General features: G+C 45.7%; 1 protein-coding gene across 2 annotated transcripts in view; it reads left to right on the forward strand.

The window, feature by feature from the left end:
- LOC147441490 (uncharacterized) overlaps positions 1–21,917 on the forward strand; it is a 150,112-nt gene that overhangs the window by 84,862 nt on the left and 43,333 nt on the right. For both annotated transcript variants that reach the window (XM_086483127.1, XM_086483126.1), the window contains exon 7: positions 17,755–17,937. In XM_086483127.1, coding sequence (XP_086339253.1) covers positions 17,755–17,937 — 183 coding nt within the window. The remainder of the gene's footprint in view (positions 1–17,754; positions 17,938–21,917) is intronic.

Below are 21,917 nucleotides of genomic sequence, written 5' to 3' on the forward strand. Positions count from 1 at the left end.
CACCTTGAGCGTCGGAAAATAGCAACCAACTGTATATCGGGTGTTGCATGCGGGGTGTACCGACAAGGGAGTAGATAGTGCCCCACAGATTAGTCTGCAACCTTCCTTGAACCAGGAGCTGAAATCCTTGCATGGTCAAGACTCGTAGCAATAGGGAGATCTCCATCAATTCAGAATGCGAGCAAGTTACACCTTCTTATCCTCCCATGAGTCCTCCCTCTACCTCGCCATCCTTGCCACCAAATCCTACGAATGCCATGATGCGGATAATGATGGAGATGATGGTTCAGCAAGAAGAGACATGTCGACAAATGCATGTACGTCGTGTCACAAATTGCTGACATGTCAAGCCACTAAAGACCTGGTGGGTTGGGGGTTCCTAGGCCCAACCCTAGCCGACTTGCAAATCCTGGCCGAGGGGCCTAAACCCTAAGAGCAGAAGCAGTAGAAGAAGTTTTACCAATTTACAAGTCTTACCGAGGGCCTAATCTTTAAAAGTTCCCACCAACTTATGGGACCCCGTCCGATGGGGCCCTAGTCGCTAGGATTAAAATAAGGCAGCACACACTCCCAAAAGACTTTCCGTGGATCAGATGCTCACGTGGCCTGGTTGTACGGACTGCCCCGAGATTGCAATGACATTCCCCGTGGCACTGTACAAATTTCCACGTGTTGCACTGCTGGTTGCTGACGTGGCATACTGTATGGATTTTTCGTATTTTGCGCTGGCTGTTCTAGCGCTAGCTTTCGAACGAGATGTTTTTGGGATTTGTAGCTTTTCATGTGAACAGCTTTTGAGAGGCCTCGGGCCTTTAAATATCTGGCAAGGGCCCTCTATTTGGCACTCTTCCCAGTGAAGGTGCAAATAGGTGATGCCGCCGTTGTATTGAGGTCAAGCAATATAAAGAAATACCAAAAGGGGCATCAGTGTTTGGAGCCAGTGCTCTCTTGGGCTGGAACTCCGCCACTCCCCTTTTCGTGTGTCGTGCACTCTCTCTCTCAGCTCAGTTGCTTTGAAGTGTTTAAAGTCATCGTTGGCACGTGGTGCCTTCCCGTTACAGTGGTATCAAAGCTCCAGACGTGTGCTTTTCTAAAAGCATACCGGTCTTACCTAGAACAGACAGCACTATGGCGTTCATGGATTCAACAGAGTACCCGCGGTTTCTCCTTGATAAGCTTTTTGACATTCTTTCACGGCTTCTGCACCAAAATCTCTCAATGCTACAAGGTTTTCAACAGTTTCTGAACTACATGCTACTCCCTCTAATGCCCTAGGTGGTACCTCCTCCTTCCCTCCAGCACCAAAAAGTACGAGCTTCCAACCGACAACCTTCCCAGCCATCTGTTCTGATTGAGGGAGTCTTCAGGAATATGGTGCTTCCGTCTGACCTTTATCCAGTGCAACCGCCTTTGCCACCATTACCGCCACCCCCACCGCCACTAGGTTACAATGGTTGGAGCCCATATGGATATTCTTACTATCCGCACTCGGCGTATGCGCCCAACCAACCAAAGGATTTCAAAGATGGCGGCACAACAATTAAATTTGCACCTTTTTTGGGGTAAAAGATCAGAAGAAAGCGTTGCAGCTCTTACAACAATTCGAAAGTATCTATGCCTTGGGGAACTATATAGAAGAATCCAAGATTTCTCGAGCAGCGGGATTTCTTAAAGATAATGCTATGTAGTGGTGGAGTGCAATCGCGACACAACCGCATGCTCCAAGGACCTGGTAAGCTTTCAAGACAATTATTGTACGCACTTATATGACTTCTCTCTTTGAAGTCCATAATTTGTCAGGATGGATTAACTTGAAAATGCTTGCCACAGAGACCATGGACGACTATAACCAACGGTTTCTCAACGTCTATCTTCCGGTGTCTTTCTTTAAGTTCATTCCCTTCGAGGACCAGTGTGAGCAATACACCATTGGACTGCCATCGTCATTACAAGAATGCTATTTGTCCAAGCAAGTATCAACTATGCAAGAGCTTATGGACCATACAACAATCGGCTACAAACTGATGAAAGGAAAGGTAGAGTTTACTCCACAAGCAAGTTCGGCGAATAACCAGACCTCCCAACAACAATGAAAAAATCCTTGGGAGTCTCGTGACACTCAACCTCAAAGGTCTCATCTAACACAGCGTCAACGAGAAACCCTATTACAAAAAGGCCGATGTGTTGCGAATGTTTTCAAACTGGGCATACATTCAATACATCTCCTCAAAGAGCCTCGATTTCTTCAGAACAACCTTCCGCTCCGACAACAGATAGATCCTCAAGGCCACCTCTGACGAAGAGAGCTAAACCCACTATTGGACTAGTACTGGATATTTATTAAATGAATTGTGCAGAGCATATGGCAAAGTCAATGGCTTGAAAGCCCTGATCTTCTTTGACCTTGGAGCTACAGAGAATTTCATCCATCGAGAATTCTTAAAGCAGATGGACTTTGATTATGAAGCAAATGGACTTTGATTATGATGCAGAGGGATGAGAATTTGAAGTCGAGTTAGCCAATGACCATACGAGGATACCATGGAAAAGCCTATTTCCACATCATGAAGTTAGGCAATTGCGACGTTCTTTTGGGCTTGCCTTGGCACGACAAGAATGATGCGATCCTCCAAATCGAGAACCGTACCATTATGGTGATGCAGAAAGACAAACCAATCGTCCTCAAAGTTTGGCTGTTTGAACAAAAGCTGAATGAATTATCTAGAATTTTGTATTTAGGTATATTTGAATTTTGTCTGAGAAAGTGCTATTTGAAATTTGTTTGAAACCTGTCTTGATGCTGATTTGAATTGTTTGACTCTGGTTTTAATACTGGTTTCAATGCCTGGTGATTTACTCCCGGGTGGAGTAGTCAAAACTTCTGTTTTGGTATTTTCTAGACCTTGGAACGACGCAGAAGGGATGTCTGGGGAGCGTTTCCTTATACGCTGAAAAACCTCTGAACGACGCACAGGATGTTTGCGGATCATTTAGTTGTATGCTTGAAACCTCCAAGCAATGCAAGCTGCGGTCGATGGAGGGTTTGGTTGTATCAGTTTTCTGAGCTCATGGCCCGGACCTTTTTAGGTTATTTGCCGGGGTGTGTGTGTGTGTGTGTGCGACGAGGTAGTCGTTGAGTAGCTTTGTCACGTGCGCACTGCCCTTGCGCCATGTGGACAAGCTTCTACTACAGTCTATCGTCAGTCATAGTTTAGTTTAGGATCTAGCTTGGCAATTGAGCCTCTAGTAGGATGTACATGCCCAAGTAGGTTATAGTTGCATACCCTCTCTTGCATAATACAACATTTCAACATTTAAGCATATAGGCATGAACAGCCCCGTAAGTCTCTTAAGTCAAGCTTATTAATAAATCACTTTATAAGCTTTTTCATGATCGTGGGGTTCAGCCAGAAAACTGCTTGACCCAGCTTTTGTAGCCTATTTAGGTGACCCAGGAGATCACCTCTCAAGGCAGAAGGACCCCTCCAGTACCGTCGGTACCCGCAGTACCTCATCTCGTAGTACCTCATCAGCGTTTTCAGCCCAGGACAATGAGCGTTTTCAGCCCAGAACAACCAGCGTTTTAGCTACATCAGATCCAGCGTTTTCAGCATGCAGTTTTCAGCCTGTTCATCACCGAGTTGGTTGCAGATTCAAGCCGAGCCCATCAGCGTTTTCAGTTTTTCAGCCCATCGCCCTCCCTGACAATAGCAAATCATCCCATAGCCTCGTCACAGTCGCAGATCCCTCAGCATCACTAGCATTTTCAGATTTCAATCATCAGCATCCTTAGCGTTTTCAGATCTCTGCGTTTAGCCTCGCAGTACCTCGCATTTACTGCAGTGTCCCTCATCATCTCAGCATCTAGGATCATTGTATCAGCAATTTGTGCAAGAAATAAAGATAGTACTTGCTCTACCCGACATGCGGTGTTGTCTCTTTTCTCTCTCTCTTTGCGACTCTCTCCCTTTTTGTGTTCAATTGAATTTCTATTTTAAAGTGAAGTAAAGTAATCTTGTGTTTGTGCGGAGTATGAGATCCGAGCTAAACCCTTAAACACTTCTGTTGTGCCTGACATTGGTATGAGTGTAACAGGCCTGTACACTCCAAGTGAGAACAGAAACTTCAAAATCAGTGAACTTTAATAGATAGAGATAGATAGATAGATAGAGAGAGAGAGAGAGAGAGAGAGAGAGAGAGAGAGAGAGAGAGAAAGAGAGAGAGACCTACCCTGGTGTAGTTTTGTGCCCAAAGGTATTGTCCCCAAAGTCTGGTGCCCTTTCCGTATTTCTTTATCATTAATCATTGCAAAGTAAAACTCCCGAGGGACCTCTGCTCTCAAGACTCTGCATCCAGATGCTCTACAGAGTGAGGACCCAAGGGCTCTTTTATTCTTACAAAGGTTGCCTCAAAAGCAGAGCCCCAAAAGAAATCACATGAAAAGCTACAAGTTCTAAAAGTATCTGAAACCGGCATGTTTAATCCAAAAAGGGCAGTAGATCTTAAACTTAAACCTTATTTGCTTTCACCCATTTAATTTTTCGCCCACTTTACTTGTACTTTCAAGACACAACAAAGGGGAAAGGGATACAGGCTGCTAGATTGCACCTGTATGAGAAGACCGACACCAGACAGGCCCCTAAATCAGGCCCCCCTTTCGGTATTTCTTTATTCTTTAACAGAGGGAATAGAAGCTGTGGTTCCCTACCAGCTGCCCCGCACAATCTTGGCTGAATTTCAACTGTTCTGGCCCAATTTCGGCAGCATAAATGTACTAGGACCCTTCACAGTCAGTATTCCCACGCATTAAATGACTTTCCCGACGCATACGGACACTTTACAAAACCTGGCGAGAATCTGCAGCACACTGAATTCTCTGTTTTCAGCCCCGAAAATGCGCCAGATCACCTGTACAGCGGTCCCCTTGCATCCCCGAACCTCTTGGGGGTATTAGGGACCGTTTAGGGCCAAAACCCTAAACGTGCAAAAATACACAGCAGGCTGTAATTCACTGTCTCGGGCTCCGTTTTGCGTGCCGGTTGCATCTGTAGCAAGTCCTGGAGCTCCCGCACCTGTAGGGCTACTTGCCCTTTGAATCGGACGAGATTTCGCACGTGAAACCTCTCCGAATCACCTGTACCTGCGGGGGATTAGCCACTAGCTAATCCAGTACTTGTGCAAGAGGCTCTTGCCTCGGCAATCGCGCATGAACCCACACAACTGTACATTGGTCAATTGAAAAGCCCACTACAGGGGCATAACATACTGCCATAGGGGAGAGAGAGGGCAGTGCGTAGCGTGCAGGGCATCACTCCTGGCACCGCACTGTACATAAGAGGGAAAGGAAGCACTCCATAGCTCTTAACCTGTGACAAAATGCAACTGAAGCCCTCTCCCAGCTTAAAAATCAGCGCCCCCTTCTCTTGCATGAGGAAACTGCACAGAAATGTGCCACTTGGCACACTTACAGGCCATTTTCCATTTCGGGGTTGCCGCCTAAAAATCTCCCGAAAGGTTGCCCAGTTGACTTCACTGCAGAGTAATAAAATGTTTCCCTTGTCATTCCGAAAATAATGACGCGAACACATTTTCAGGTCCCAAAATAGCAGTTCCCTAAATTTTAGGAGATGCTGCCATTGTATCTTTCTAGGTCATCCGACCCCCTTTGTACACTGCAGCCACACCCAGAACTGAAATGTAGCCTCTGTAGCAAAGGATTCCGCTTTGGCTAGTCAATGACCCCACTTTGGCTAACCATAGTCCTTGTCCAACCTTAGTGCTCTCTTGCCCTCACGCCAGGACTCCCTCTGAACAGTTCCACACTAGCTATGCAATGTAGGGCAGTTAGATTTCGCAAGGGGTGTTTCCAAAAAGTGAAAGTAAATAAATAATAAGAAAGAAATCAACAAAAAGGATAGATAGTAGTCACACGCTGGTGACATACCCCGCTCTTGAAATCTCAAACGTCCTCGTTTGCATCTATGTCGTACATGCTCACAGTCAACACTCGGGTGTGCGCACACCTGTCGACACATGTACGACACATACATGCTCATTGTCAGCCCTGATGTATTCAGCACCTCGTTGACACATGTATTGCCTACGTGTGAACCCTGTCCCAATGACATAGTGGTAGCTTCGCACTCTGCCCTTGCTTTGAGTCATTAACTTTCCAATGACAAAATGGTAGCTTCACATTTTGCCACTGTCTTTTAGTACACGTTGGATCCAGTAACACTTTCGAGCATACCCAAACCGATAGTTTAAGAATGCAGTTACACATGTACCCTTTAATAGAAGCAATTACTGTATCCTTGACAAACTGACAAGAAATACTCACTTCTATAGCACTAACCAAACTTTTGGATTTTCCATAAGAGTAATTGCCAAATTGACAATCTGTAAAGCTCTAACATTCATGTAACATGTATTTGATTTGAGCTCACTTTAAATACCATGTACATCATTTGTTTCATAAGCCATTGTCACAATGACAGTCCATGTAGCTTTGAAACTCAAGGGGTCAAGGTAGGTTGCAAATCGAAGGCTTCAAGGTAAAGTGATAACACAGTTGGTGACTCTGCAAGCCTTCTTCCATCCACTTAGCATCCATTGATGGATAGTTTTTGAACTTCACCAAGTAACGCCTAGCAACCTTGCCTTTCACTTTTCTTTCTTTATGTGCCAAAATCTGTTCCGGGACCTAGATCTCGTCAAGTTCCTCGACTTCCGGCTGATCTTCAGCTGGCATATCTTCTAGCACATCACCCACATAGGGTCTGAGAAGACTCACATGAAACGCATTGTGAATCTTCCAACTCTCAGGCAATTTCAGCCTATATGCAACATCATTGATTATGTCGCATACTTGAAAAGGCCCATAGTAACGCATGCTGAGCTTTGGAAACAGTCTTTCCTTGCCCTTCATCTTCTTTAACCTTGCCTTTCCAAAGCGTAGAAGCACCCAATCACCAAGTGAAAATACCACTTCACGACGGTGATGATCAGCTGCTTTCTTTTGCTTTGCTTGAGTCTTTTCTAAGGCCACTTTGACCTTCTTGTACATTTCATCCATGTCCTGAACATACTTATGTGCTTCAAATATCTTGTCCTTTGTATGCAGTATGGGAGGAACTTTCTTGCCACCTTCAACTATCTCAAAAGGTGCCTTGCCAGTTGATGAATGCACTGTATTATTGTATGCATACTCTACCAATGGCAAATATTGCTTCCACTTTCCTTTATGCTCAGACACATAGCACTTCAGCAGATCTAGGACAATAGAATTTGCCTCTTCTGACTGCCCATCTGTTTGAGGATGAAATGACGAAGAGAATTTGATCGTGGTGCCCATATTCTCAAACAAGCCTCTCCAGAACAAACTTGTCATGCGTGGATCACGGTGGCTAACAATCGACTGTGGCATGCCATGATACTTGAAAATATTGCTCATAAACAAGCGTGCCATCTGATCTGGCTTTATCTTCTTCTTGACAGGAATAAAACGAGCATGCTTGCTGAATCTGCAAATGATGGTCCAAATACCATCGTTTCCTGTCTGCGTTCTCGGAAGATCAAAGATAAAATCCATAGCAATACTTTCCCATGGTTTATCTGGAATAGGTAGTGGTTGCAATAACCCTGGTGCCTTTTGCCTGTCAAACTTGACCTTCTCGCATATTAGGCATTCTCGCACAAAGGCATCCACATCTCTTCTGAATGTAGGCCAGTAGAAGAATGTCTCGACCGCTTTAACTGCAGCATCGATACCACGATGCCTTGCATACGGTGGGACATGACTCTCTTCCATAACTTTGCGTCGCAATGGCTTTGTGATACACAATCTGCCATGCATCATCATAAAGCCATCTTTGAGAAGATAGTGTTCAAGACGTTGTCCATCCATTAGCTGCTCGAAGACCCTTGCAAAATCTTCATCATTTGCATACTGTTCCCTCATATCATCAAGCTCATGATGATAAGGAATTGACACAGCTGAAATTTGTGGCTTCCTTGACAAGGCATCAGCCACAACGTTCTTCTTGCCTTCCACATGGACAATCTGCAAATGGAACATGGACAAGATATTTGCCCATCGCATATGCTTCTCAGATAACTTTGCCTGTGTCAAGAAGTATCGCAAGGTCTGATGATCCGTTTGGACCACGAAATTTGCACCTAGTAGGTAGTGTTTCCAACTTAAGAGCGCATGAATCACGGCCTGCAGTTCTTTTTCATAGCCTTACATAGTCTTTTCTGGCCCTTGCAAGATTCTACTCTCATAGGCTACTACCCTGCCATCTTGCATTAGCACTGCACCAATGCTACTACCACAAGCGTCGCACTGGACCACAAATGACTTCCTAAGATCTGGCAACACAATGACTGGATCTGAAGTCATCTTTTCCTTTAAGAGATTAAAAGCTGAAATCTCTTTCTGTGTCCATCTAAGGTGACTGCCTTCTTTTGAAGAGAATGTAAAGGTGAAGCAATCTCAGCGAAATTTTGGATAAACCTTCTGTAATAGGAGCATAGTCCCAAGAAACTTCGGACATCGTGCACCGTCTTCAAATCTGGCCATGACTTGATCGCTTCAACTTTTGTAGGATCCATTCTGACACCATCCTTTGAGACAATGTGTCCCAGAAAGTGAATCTCTTCCAGAAAAAATTCACTTTTCTTTGCATTGATGAGCAACCTATGAATGCGTAGCTCTTTGAACACAATGGCCAAGTGATGCCTATGCTCCTCTTCATTCTTTGAGTAGACTATCATGTCATCAAAGAATGTACCAACAAACTGCTGGTGTGGACGGAAAATTCTGTCTATCATCCTATTGAACGTAGCAGGAGCATTTGTGAGACCAAAGGGCATCACTAAAAATTCGTAAAGGCCAAACGTTGTTCTAAAAGCAGTCTTGTGCACATTCTCTGATCTAATGCGGATCTGATGGTACCCACTCTTTAGATCTATCCTGCTAAACATAGTTGCTCCTTCTAATTTGTCCAGAATATCATCAATTCAAGGTATAGGGAACCTATTCTTGATGGTGTTCTTGTTCAGTGCACGGTAGTCGATGCACATACGCCATGAGCCATCCTTTTTCTGCACCAACAACATTGGAGAACAGAATGGAGATGAACTGGGCTGAATCAGCCCCTTGTCTAACAGCTCCTGTACTTGGCTCATTATCTCTTTCTGCTGAGCCGCGCTAACCCTGTATGGAGGCTTATTTGGTGGGCTACTGCCTGGTACCAAATCTATCGCATGGTCCTCGGGTCTCTCCGGCAGTAATTGAGACGGTAATGAATCGGAAAAACAGTCACTATACTGTTGTAAAAACATTGACCTTTCTTTATCTAACACAGATAAATTTGATTCATCACAATCTGACACTTCATGTGCAAAAACCAAGTACGCAGAAATATGCTTTTTCATTACAGAAGTAATAGCAGAAGCTGATACAGTGGGAATAGACTCCCCTTTAAGCTTTACATCCAGAATGTGAGTCTTTCCCCTGCTCTGTACAGTGATCTTTTTGTTGTAGGCATCCATGATTTCCTGTACACGAAACAACCAAGGAATACCTAGCAACACATCACATCCATCCAGTGGCATGATGTAAAATTCTTCAGCATCTACATAGGACTGGATATGTAGGCGCAACTTTCCGATGATGGGTGTCACAGCCTCTGTATGGCCAGGACATGCCAAACCTGCCTCTGTTGTATACCCCATCTCTTCAGGTCTGATTCCCAACTTTGAAGCCAATTCTGGGGAAATGAAGTTGGCTTTGGCACCTGGATCAAAGAAGATAAGCACTGTTTGATCCCTGACCTTTCCCCATGCTCTGCAAAGCTCACTTGCATCTGAATTTGGCTTGTCGCCCACCATATCTGGCACTAGACCAGCCATGGGCCTCTTTCCTTTCTTGTCCTCCTTGTCTTTAGAATCAGTTGGCCTTTTCTTTTGAGGACAATTGTATGTGGCCAGGCTGCTCACAGATAAAGCATTTGTTCTCTGACCTCAGGACCTTCTTTTGCTCTTCCGACTTGCGAGGAAAACGTCTTTTCCATTTCTTTGCTGGTCCCTTTTCTGATTCAGCCGTAGCTTTGCCTTTCCTTGCGTTGGGTGGCTCCTGAGTCCCTTTAGGAACCTCATTGGGAACGTACTTCTTCGCTGAATTTTTCTTGGCTGATCCTTGACGCTAATATTAAATTCACAATCTTCTCCCTTGTGCAAACCATTGCCAGTGTTTGCTACCTCGATGAGCTGCGTCAAAGTAGTGACTTTGGTCTTCGTGCAGTACTTTCTCAATCCTTTGGGTAGGCCACAACAATATTTTTCAATCTGTTCTGTCAATGGCACAAACCTATAGGAAGTTACTGGAAGTAGAGCTTTCCAAAACTTCCGATTGTAGTCATCCAGATTCTTGCAAGTGGCAGCATTAAGTTGGTGCCATTCTGTCATGACATCTGCTTCAAAGTCATCAGATAACCATGCTGCTGCAAAAATCTGCTTGAAGTAAATCCATGTGGACGGACCTTGCCCTTGAAGCAATAAAGTTGTCCACCATTGTCCCGCATTCCCTGTCAAGAAAGTGGCTGCCTTGCGGACCTTTGAAGCCTCTGTAAAGTTTCCCCCTGCATAGGCCTTGTCAAACTGCTGGAGGAATGAGAGAGCCTTCTTCCTGTCATCAAACCCTCTAAAGGTCGTGGATGTCACACCTTTGCCACCTTCATTGTACGGAGTTGGCCTCTCCAGTGGCGTTAAGTTGTCATATGGAAGTGACTGAAACATGGGAATACTGTCATGGTTCATCTGTGTTTCTTGACCGCTATTAAGTTGACCCATATTTGGCTGTTGATTTAATATTCCAGCCATACCAAAATTTGTCTGTGGCATCCCAAATTGGCCTTGAGTGCTTTGAAACCCCGGTAGCATGCCCGTGACACCATACATGGGGTTAGGCATCATTGTTTGAGCACCTCCGAACACTGTTCCTGGCGTGTAAAACTGATTTCCAGATACATGAACAGCCATGCTCTGGAATACCGATCCACCTCCAAAATAGCCAGGGTGTACTGAAGGTGGTGGGAAGACTTGTTGCATAGCCTATAGGTTCCTTCCCTGCCCATTAGAACCAGCTATAGGCTGCTGAAAGGTGGCTGGTTGAACTGGTACAACTTGAAAGACTGGCGTTTCAGCCACCTGTTCTTGCACCTTAGGCTCAGATTTTGGAGACTGGATGGTCTCCGTCAAGTGTACAGGTGTTTCCATTGATTCTGCAATATGAATCACCTGTGCTTGAGCCTTAACAAGCTTTTGAATATGATCCAGTGACCCAACTTGTTGAGACGGAAGAGGAGATTGCAGAAAGGCTAAAAACCTCGGGTTCTGCATTACTTGTGTGAACATAGCCACAACAGTAGCCAACTGGGTCTTGAAAAAATCATCATCCGTTTGTGGTGGTCTTGAAGACTCACCCACATCATGTGTTTTTTGACCCTGTGAAGAGAAAACCTCTTCAGTCACATCATTTGGTCTATCAGCCATAATTGCAATTTCCTCTGTCTGGTCTATGATTCCCTGCGTCTTCAAGCCCAAACTGACCAAGGCTCACTTCTATGGGAAAAAGTGATTTAGTCCCGGCAACAAAACCATGAAACCGGCCTGTTTAATCCAAAAAGGGCGGTAGATCTTAGACTTAAACCTTATTTGATTTCACCCATTTATTTGTCGCCCACTTTACCTGTACTTTCAAGACACAACAAAGGGGAAAGGGATACAGATTGCTAGATTGCACCTGTATGAGAAGACCGACACCAGAATGGCCCTTAAATCAGGCGCCCCTTTCGGTATTTCTTTATTCTTTAACAGAGGGAATAGAAGCTGTGGTTCCCTACAAGCTGCCCCGCACAACCTTAGCTAAATTTCAACTGTTCTGGCCCGATTTCGACAGCATAACTGTACTAGGACCCTTCACAGTCAGTATTCCCACGCATTAGATGACTTTCCTGACGCATACGGACACTTTACAAAACCTGGCGAGAATCTGCAGCATGCTGAATTCTCTGTTTTCAGCCCTGAAAATGCGCCACATCACCTGTACAGCGGTCCCCTCGTGTCCCCGAACCTCCTGGGGGTATTAGGGACCGTTTAGGGCCAAAACCCTAAACCTGCAAAAATACACAGCAGGCTGTAATTCACTGTCTCGGGCTCCGTTTTGCGTGCCGGTCGCATCCGTAGCAAGTCCTCGAGCTCCCGCACCTGTAGGGCTACTTGCCCTTTGAATCGGACGAGATTTCGCACGTGAAACCTCTCCGAATCACCTGTACCTGCGGAGGATTAGCCGCTAGCTAATCCAGTACCTGTGCAAGAGGCTCTTGCCTCGGTAATCGTGCATGAACCCACACAACTGTACATTGGTCAATTGAAAAGCCCACTAGAGGGGCATAAAGTACTACCATAGGGGAGAGAGAGGGCAGTGCGTAGCGTGTAGGGCATCACTCCTGGCACTGCACTGTACATAAGAGGGAAAGGAAGCACTCCATAGCTCTTAACCTGTGACAAAATGCAACTGAAGCCCTCTCCCAGCTTAAAAATCAGCGCTCCCTTCTCTTGCATGAGGAAACTGCACAGAAATGTGCCACTTGGTACACTTACAAGCCATTTCCCATTTCGGGGTTGCCGCCTAAAAATCTCCCGACCGGTTGCCCTATTGACTTCACTGCAGAGTAATAAAATGTTCCCCTTGTCATTCCGGAGATAATGACGCTAACACATTTTCAGGTCCCAAAATAGCAATTTCCTAAATTTTAGGAGATGCTGCCATTGTATCTTTCTAGGTCATCCGACCCCCTTTGTACATTGCAGCCACACCCAGGACTGAAATGTAGCCTCTGTAGCAAAGGATTCCGCTTTGGCTAGTCAATGACCCCACTTTGGCTAACCATAGTCCTTGTCCAACCTTAGTGCTCTCTTGCCCTCAGGCCTGGACTCCGTGTGAATAGTTCCACACTAGCTATGCAATGCAGGGCAGTTAGATTTCCTGAGGGGTGTTTCCAAAAAGTGAAAGTAAATAAATAATAAGAAAGAAATCAACAAAAAGGATAGATAGTAGTCACACGTTGGTGAGAGCATTTGGTCCAAAAAACTGGCGTCAAAAGCTGCCAGCACAAATCGCGGAATTCCGTACTGTGTCTGATCAGTAGCCAGCGGAAAACGCGGAAGCATCCGTACAGCCCTACCACGTTAGCACGTCCACGCGATTTGGCTTTTTTATTTATCCTAGTGTCCCAGGGGTCCCATCGGACGGGTAGCCTATAAGTTGGAACAACTTAAAATCTTTGACATCTGTCCGTTTTCTGGGTGGACATGCCATGTCATCATTTTGTGACATACCCCCCTCTTGAAAGTATTATAATTGTCCTCGATTACGCCTTCAAAAATCAGACAGAAGCCACAAACTAGTTCAAGAGACACTGAATAAGTACCAACGCACTAGACAACACAAATCAAGCATTGCACAAAGACGATAGTCATTGAACATCCATATCACATTCAATTTAAATCACATAAAAACCATCGAGATCTAGGACCATGATCTCTTGGCAACGTGTTGAGCAATCGCATCTAGATCCACACCGGACCTCATTGAGTCGGATTGACTAATTCTTATTGCTATCATGTCCATAGAATCTCAAGACCGAAATGCTACAATTATTTCGTCTTTCAAACCTGCACTCAAACACAATCATATGAGAGCCAGATATATGAGATTCATCTCGGGAATTTCCATGTTGAAGTACTTCTTTCATAAAGTCTTACTGCAAAATACTGTCAGCCCGTCAGTATCCCTGAAATTCAAAGGATAATCAATGACTTTATTCCATCTGGGTAAACCTGTGACAAAGGAGCGGAGTGACTCCCCTCTTGTGTAGTCCCGTCTGCACCAGATTCAACCCTGCTAATCCACGAGATCTCTCGGAATAGTCGAAGCTAGACCGAAAACCTCAAGGTAAAGTTCCAATATGTGAGGAGTATCTGCTAGGTCCTCCTCCTCCTCCATCCACTTCGTATTCCATGCCGGCTGGTTCTTGACTAAGAACCGCGGTTCACTTTACCTTTCTCTTTACTTTCCTTGTCAGCCAGTATCTGTTCCAGAACTCGCTCTCTTCGACTTCAGGTTGCTCCTGAGGCTCTCTGTTGACTGGCACCTCACCTTGAAAGGTTTCGAGAAATTCACATGAAAAGCATTGTGAATCTTCCAAGTATCAAGGAACTTCAGTCTAAAGGATTCTTCGTTTGTCTTCTTTTGAATCTGGAAAGGGCCATAATATTGGATACTTCGCTTTGGGAAAAAAACTCGCTCCTATCCCTTTTGTTTCCTCAGGCATGCCTTTTCAAATCGTAAGAGCACCCAATCATCTTACTTCAATTGCAAATCGCGTCGATAGTCGCCAACAACACCTCATTGGCTACCACAACTCTGCTTGCCAAAGAGAGTCGTGCCAAACTCCAAAGTAGCAACTTCCTCCTGATGGACAGGAGGGGAGCAGTATCCTGCTTTGGGGACAAGTCGAGGCCAACCTAACAACCCAAGTAGCAAACTGCAGTCCTTGGGGGAATCCATCTAAAACCCTCACCTGGAGACCAATCAGGTGTAGGAGCACTGCCAACCCAAAAGCAATTGTCTTTCTCCAGTTGATCAACGCGCCTAATGCACAACAGAACACCTCAAGAGCATGCTCACACCTGTGCAGATTGGCCTCTTGGCCCTCCAAGTACAAGGCTGAGTCATCGGCAAACTCTGCGTCAAGAAGCTCATCTGCCCTAATAGGAAGCTCAAGACCACGCAGACCAACCTGCTGAGAAGTCAAAAATCTGCTCATCGCCTCAGCATAGAACAGAAAGAGGAAGGGAGTAAGAGGGAGACCCTGTCTGATCGAACGCGTGAGCAAGAAGCGCTCCCCTCTTCTCTCTACCAAGAGCACCTGAATGTGCGCACGCCTATAGAGAGCTGACACACCTCTGATCCAAGCAACTGTGAAACCCATCCTACGTAGAGTGCCCTCCAGGAAGTCCCAGAAAACTCCGTCGTAGGCCTTCTCAAAATCGAGTACCACCACCAAATCCTCTCCTCGGAAATGTGCGAGGACAGACGCCTTCCCAAAAGTGAAGATGTTGTCAAGGATACTATGCTCCTTGACAAAACCTATCTCGGTCCATGTATAATTCTCTCTAGTAATGGCTGGATCCTCAAGCTCAGAGCCGTTGCTAGAATTTTGTAGGATGAGTGGAGGATGGTAATGGGTCGCCACTGTCGAATCTCATCCAAGGAGCCTCCCTCCTTGGGAGTCAGGTAGATCAAGCCCCCACTCATGCTGTCAGGAATCTCGCCAGTGTGCAAAACGTACTGGAATGCACTGCAAAGATCTAAACCAAGCAAGTCTCGATACTCCAAGAAAAAGCTGGGAGTCAAACCATCCTCCCTTGGACAACTACCTCGGGGGGTGCTCTGAGGGCCTCATGGAGATCCTCTAGCTGGAGGGGAAGCTCAAGTCTCCGTAGCATCTCCTCGGTAACAAGGCAAGGCATCTGTGCCCAAACCTGCTCTCTGCATGGCGGTAGAAGTCAGTAGCAATTGCATGCATATCCTCAGGCTCTGAAGAAATTGATCCGATAGGTCTCCTCAACAGACTAACATTGGTGTGCACATAGCGTGGCCCGACTGTCTCAAAAAACTCCCCAGTAACTCTGCCACCCACATGGGTCCACTGAGATGTCTGTAAGGAAACAATGCCCCGTCGAAAACGCTTCTCCTCCTCCCTGGCTGCAGCTGAGCGGGCTGTAGACTCCTGAAGGAAGAAGCGACTAAGCTCTACCAGTCCAGAGGCCACTCTACCAAATGCAACTGACCAGAACGTCTCATAGCGACGATGCAAAATTTGACCACATTGTCTAATACTACTCTCACAGAGATGATGCTCGTGTAGCATAAGAATACCAGAGAACTCAGTGTCCTGGACATGGAGCCAATCAAGAACTATGTGCAGGGTCCACTTTGTAGGATCCTTGCCTTACAGCGGAAAAGAGAAACCTAATGTTGTGTCCAGAGTCTCAGTGCCTGGGGCTGCTAGAAAGAGGATGTGGACTCGAAAGCAAGCATCCTCCAGGTTGGGAGAAGAATCACCTAGGAAGCGTGTGAAGCTACGATCAAAGAAGTCACATCGTCTACGGATGTCAAAGCTGGTCAAGCCCCGAGGGACTGCTGCAAAAGGAGATGTTTGAACCAGAAGTGGCGGCCTCAGATGGGGCTGTCCCTCCCGAGCCATGTGACTCGTAGGGAAAGAACCACTAAGAGATCGTCTCGCTGCAGATGTGTGTCCAATCCCCTGCGTCTAAGGAAGAGTGTGGGATGAGTTGGGAGTTGAGGTTGAGGGCCCCACACCGGGGAGAGAGGAGCGGGAGGTGGGGGTGAAGGTGGAGGAGGGGAAGGCGGAATGGAGGCGTCTGAGGGTTGGTTGGGGGGGGGGGGGGGGGGGGGGGGGGGGCGGGGAGGGCGGCGGAGTTGGGGTGGAGGGAGCCTCCTTAGGGGGATCCTGCTGAAAGGGGTCAAAACGGTTCCCTATCGGAACCCAATGTGTCTAAGTTGCAGGAGGTCGGCCACCAGGGGGAGTAGTGTGGCGAGCCCGCCCTATCGGCAACGTCCAGGCACATGTTGCTAACCGTCAGTTGTCTGATCGTTGGCCTTTGTCGAGGTTCCAGCCTGTCCTATCTGTGTGTTGGGCATGCTCTGCCTTGGGAGGTTGTGCATGTGCTGTGGGTCGAGGTCTCCTGCGAGGACTGACCTTTGCTAAGTGGCCCATCTGCCTGCAAATGAAGCACTGATTTGGGAGACCCGAATACTCCACACTCTGTCTGATCCAACCCCCGCTCACATGAGGCAACAGTATCACCTTCGGGAGGGAGTGCGTGTCTCGAACAAGAACCCGCATAGTAGGTAAACCTAAAGCCTTGGCCACAACTGAAGCTGCAGTGTGCGGTGACTCTGGAACTGTTTCGAACATGGAACGAATCTTGGGAAGTAGAGGGAGGTACTCTCTCCTCGGGCTTGGGAAGCATACCAAAATAGGCAAGTCTGCCTCCTCCTCAAGTACATCTGTAGTAGGGTCGAAACCATGATGCCATGGCAGCGAGGGCAGGGGACAGTGAGGGCGAAAGGGCAGGGGCAGCGCGAGCTGACAGGCGGGGGGGGGGGAGGGTAGCAATGGTGAGGGAGGTGCGTGAGCAGCAGCGAGCGTCGCTAGTTTCCTTCAATAACGGGACATTTTGTGGTGACGCAAAACCTCCTAGGTAGTCAAACTCCCCTACAAACTCTCTCTTTTGTCTTATGTTTGTGTTGTTGTGAGTTTGAAATGTAGAGAATGAAGTTTTTTGCTAGATGAGTATGCTACATAATCGTGGTTTACCTTACATTAGGATATGAGAATTTTCTCTTTTATCTTATGTTTGTATTGTTGTGAGTTTGAAATGTAGAGAATGAAGTTTTTTAGTGGTCCGGTCCTTGTTATGAATGCCTTTTAGCGCTTGTTCAAAGTTGCTTTAAGTGAGCTTCTCTGATATATTTTCCCCAACTCTTTTCTCCATAACTTTGTTTTGTTTTTATGTAGTACTTGCTTTTAAACAAATAAGATGAATTTGAATTAATCTTTCTTCATTCCTCTTTCTTTGTGTGTGTCTGCTCAACAGTTTGTTCAAGGAGGCAGATTGAGAATTAACATGGGGAATATATATTATGAGCAAGGAAATTATGTTCTGGCTATCAAGATGTATCGAATGGCATTGGACCAGACACCTAATTCATACAAAGAAACACGCTTTAGAATTATGAGGAACATTGGGAATGTGCTCATGCGAATTGGAGAATATCAGGTTCATTTCTCAAACTAAAATACCATTCATAACAAATTTGTACTTGTTACTCAATAGGGAATTCTCAATCATGTCTGCAAGCATTGCACTAATGCTTTTGAACTCTTTTGAAGAGCGGAAGTATTCTAATCATTACATCCATGATGCAAAATATACATTTTGGGGGATTACACTTGCATGTACCTCAACTTAAGTACTTGTGCATCCCAGTAGGTTTGTAACCTCTTGTTAGATATTTTTCGACCTGTGTCTGTGAGAACCCACCTAGTTTTATTCTATAAGTAGAGGAGAACGATGTATCTTCCACGCTATCTGGTACCGAAGCGTCTGTTTGGGCAGAACTAATACGCATTGGAGGAGTTGCTGGCAGTCGTGTGCTGGCTTATCCAGGGCAGCTCAATGTAGGAGAGCTCAGTTCCTACTTTCTTGGTGCTGTTGATCTATTCTACTTCAGCTAAGCCCCCTTTAAATGTAGGAGAGCTGAGTTCCTACTTTCTTGGTGCTCTTGGTCTATTCTACTTCAGCTAAGCCCCCTTTTAATTTCTAGCAGTACAGTGTTGATACCTTATGATTTTGCTATTATTCACTTCTCTCTCTCACACTAGTATTGACTCTATGTGTCTCTCATATAGCTGTTTTTTTTTTTGGCTAGAATGGTGAGCTTCCACGTTAGTGATCATAAAATTCGTCACAAACCCATTAAGAATACCAACTCTGATAAGAAAATAACATACCATGCGCCAAACTGGTTGTGCATATGGGCATATCCAAAAGCAAAGCTGTAGGGACTCCTCCTATTGTGTTGTACATTGCTGACATATCCAGTCGTGGCCAGTACGTGCAGCCCAAGTGACAACAAAGAGTCCTTTAGCAGGAAAACTTTGTCGTGCTCTCTACTGTGGGTACTCTTCAGTGCCATATGCTTGAAACCTCACTCCAACAGAAAGAAAACACTATAGAGCGAAGGAACAAGCAAACTCAAAAGACACAATAGACTGAGAACTCAATGGAACTCCACTACTTATGGAACCAATACAAACTCTGGCTGACATCACACTTAGCTCCAAGCCCAGGACTCACAGGTACAATGGGGGTGTCGAGACTCCACTATGCAAGGAGAGTGTAGATGTGATGTGCTAGACATTAGACACAAGACTCAAGACGCTAGACCATAGAAAGTAGATAAATCATACTACGACTAGAGCCAACCACACATATCTACAATTATAAAGAGCGACCAACGGCTATCAAAATATTCCTGACAGTCTAGCTACGTCTATCTCCAAACTCTGGTGGTGGTAATCTAGCTAGGTGTCCACTAGACTACCACCGTGTGTCTGCCACATGTCACTGTCTAGGCGAGAGTCTACCCAGTGAGTCACGTGCACATCTAACCCTATGTGTACATGGACAAGCTACTTAATGAGAAGGGTTCAATTCAGTTAGCTTAGGAAGTGTTCTGGCACTTTTGTGAGTCTGTTCGCAGACCGTGCATGTGCAGGTACTTAGGTAGATGCATATCCTCTGGTTGCACACAGCATGATCATCAGATTACCATCAGAACCGATCAGGAGCATTTTTACAATGCACAAACCTATTTTCCCTATTTTAGACATTTTTCACTTATTATTAATAAGTGACTTTGTTGGGAAACTGGGTAGGGTAATTTAGCCAAGGCAGTATATAGGAAAAGTTAGCACTAGGGTTTTCTCGCAGAAGAGGCAGCAGACCACAGTTGAAGTGCACCTTCTCAGCAAGACGGCAAGAGGACCTAGCGTTTTCAAGCCACCAAAGACAGCCAGCGTTTTTCCCAAGTGCACATCAGCCCCAACGTTTTGCCACTTGCAGATCAGCCTGGCATTTGCAGTTTTCCTAGCATTTTCTGCAGTAGATACAGATTCAGCCCTAGCATTTTTGGACCAGATTTCAGCGCGTCATCATCACATCGTTGTCATCGCCGTCGTCACCGACATAGAGTCAGAATTCAGCAGATACAAGATTTGCAAATTTCATCCCTTAGCGTTTTCAATTTTCAGCCCGTCTCGTCGTCGTCCTCACTATCGGCAAGTCCATTGCATTGTAGAGATTTGTGCAATCAATAGTAGACGGCTCTCACCATAAAGAGTGGGGCCTTCGGAGGAGGGTTTGACAACATTCTGGTGTCGTATTCTTCTCTCTTTATCTCTCAGTCTCAGCACCTTCATCAACAGTGTTTTTCCCCTTTGTTTGTGATCATTTGCACTCTCTCACTAAAGGAACGGAAGGCTCTCCCTTCCGTAAGTAAAAGGAACCCTTGAGCACAGTTCGGAGCACTCATCTTGAGCAAAGTCCATCATTCACATCCGCTGCACCTTACAGTGTGAACCCAAGATCAACTCTAATTGTAACTGCCTCTCTTGTGCAAGTGACATTGTAGTCTCGCTACAGGTTTCCCGCCACACAACCACTCACCGTCTCGGTGAGAGAAACACTAGAAATCCAAAGATGTTCGAGACCCCCAAGCAAACACAGCACATGTAGGGTGTCCACGGGAGGAAGAGGAAGTGCTAGAGAGAGGAAGTGAGATCGCTATGCAAAAATGTCAAATAGAGAGATCGTTGATGATGGAAGAGAGAGAGAGAGAGAGAGAGAGAGAGAGAGAGAGAGAGAGAGGTTGCACACACAAAAACGCTAGAGAGAGGAAAACACTAGAGAGAGTGTGTGCCCAAATGTGGAAGTCTGCATCGAACAACATGCCAAAAAGTACAAGGGAGGGGTTGCATATATAGGCGATTCCCAAAATTGCCCTACCTAGCCTGAAATCTCACTATCCTGATAAATAGCCTAAAAATGCTAATAAATATGTAAACTCACTAAAAGTGACTTGGAACACATAATTAGTAGCAGAATTGTAGAAGATTCGAGACTCTGACTTTATGAGACCCTAGGAATGGGGGTCCCGCCTCATGCCAGCCTACCGGGTGGGCAACACCATGGAGTGTTATCACCGAGAGAAGATACGTCTACCTCAAATACAGTCGGGTACGGCCACAAAACAACCTTCACTTTCTAATCTCTTCTTATGAGATATTGGAGCCACCACCGGACAAGATTATGAACTTTGAATAAATTGAACCTTAGCTTTTCTGGACCTCGCAGATTAAGGAGGGTGAAAATAAATAGAATTTGACAAAAAGAGAAAAGGGAGAAGATCGACACAGTGTTGGGGACCAATAGATGGGTTGGCCCCCCCCTTAGAGAGTATCTTTATTGTAGGGAGAATCTTTTATTAAGCATAAGAACCGGAGTGTCACGATTGTGACTATGTTACAGTATTACATCTACTCCTACGATCCTTCGCTCAAAAGACATGCCTCTTCGCCAAAAGCCACACTCCTTTGACGATTGGTCACACCCCTTCGCTCTACGGTCGTGACTCTTCGTCCAATGGTTGTAGTTTTTTGTTGAAAGGATGTGTCTTTACGTCTAAAGTCGCGTCTCTTCACCATGAGACGTGTCTTTGCATTTTCTTTGTCTCTTTGTCTCCTATATAAGGAGCCTATATTACTTAGTTTTCAAGCATTCATTCAATCAATTAAACACACATTCAGTCTCTTGAGTCTCAGTTTGATCTTAAGTATGAAGTTTTAAGTCTTAATTATAGGATTAGCACCACTAATCCTCACAGTGGCATCAAAGCAATTTTTTTCCCGGGACCCGAAGGTTGTGAGCCTCTCACCCTCGTTGCTACCCTCTCCCCCCCTCTCCCGGAGTTGTATGGCAGCAGTGGAAAGATGGTGCACTTCAACTACGCGTATGAGGTAACTGATTTAATTCTAAGCGCATAAAAGAAACATAAACAAAACAGGACAGCCATGAGTGTGTGCAATGTACCCGGCAAACTTATGCACCCTTTCGCTTCTGCGTGCTCGCACCCTTTCTAACGAAAGGTCATCGTGTTCGGCCACTTCTCCTGTGAATGGTTGCATCCCTTGGGCAAC

This window comes from Adiantum capillus-veneris, chromosome 15 (genome assembly GCF_014529385.1).
Source record: "Adiantum capillus-veneris isolate H3 chromosome 15, ASM1452938v2, whole genome shotgun sequence".
Lineage (NCBI taxonomy): Eukaryota > Viridiplantae > Streptophyta > Polypodiopsida > Polypodiales > Pteridaceae > Adiantum > Adiantum capillus-veneris.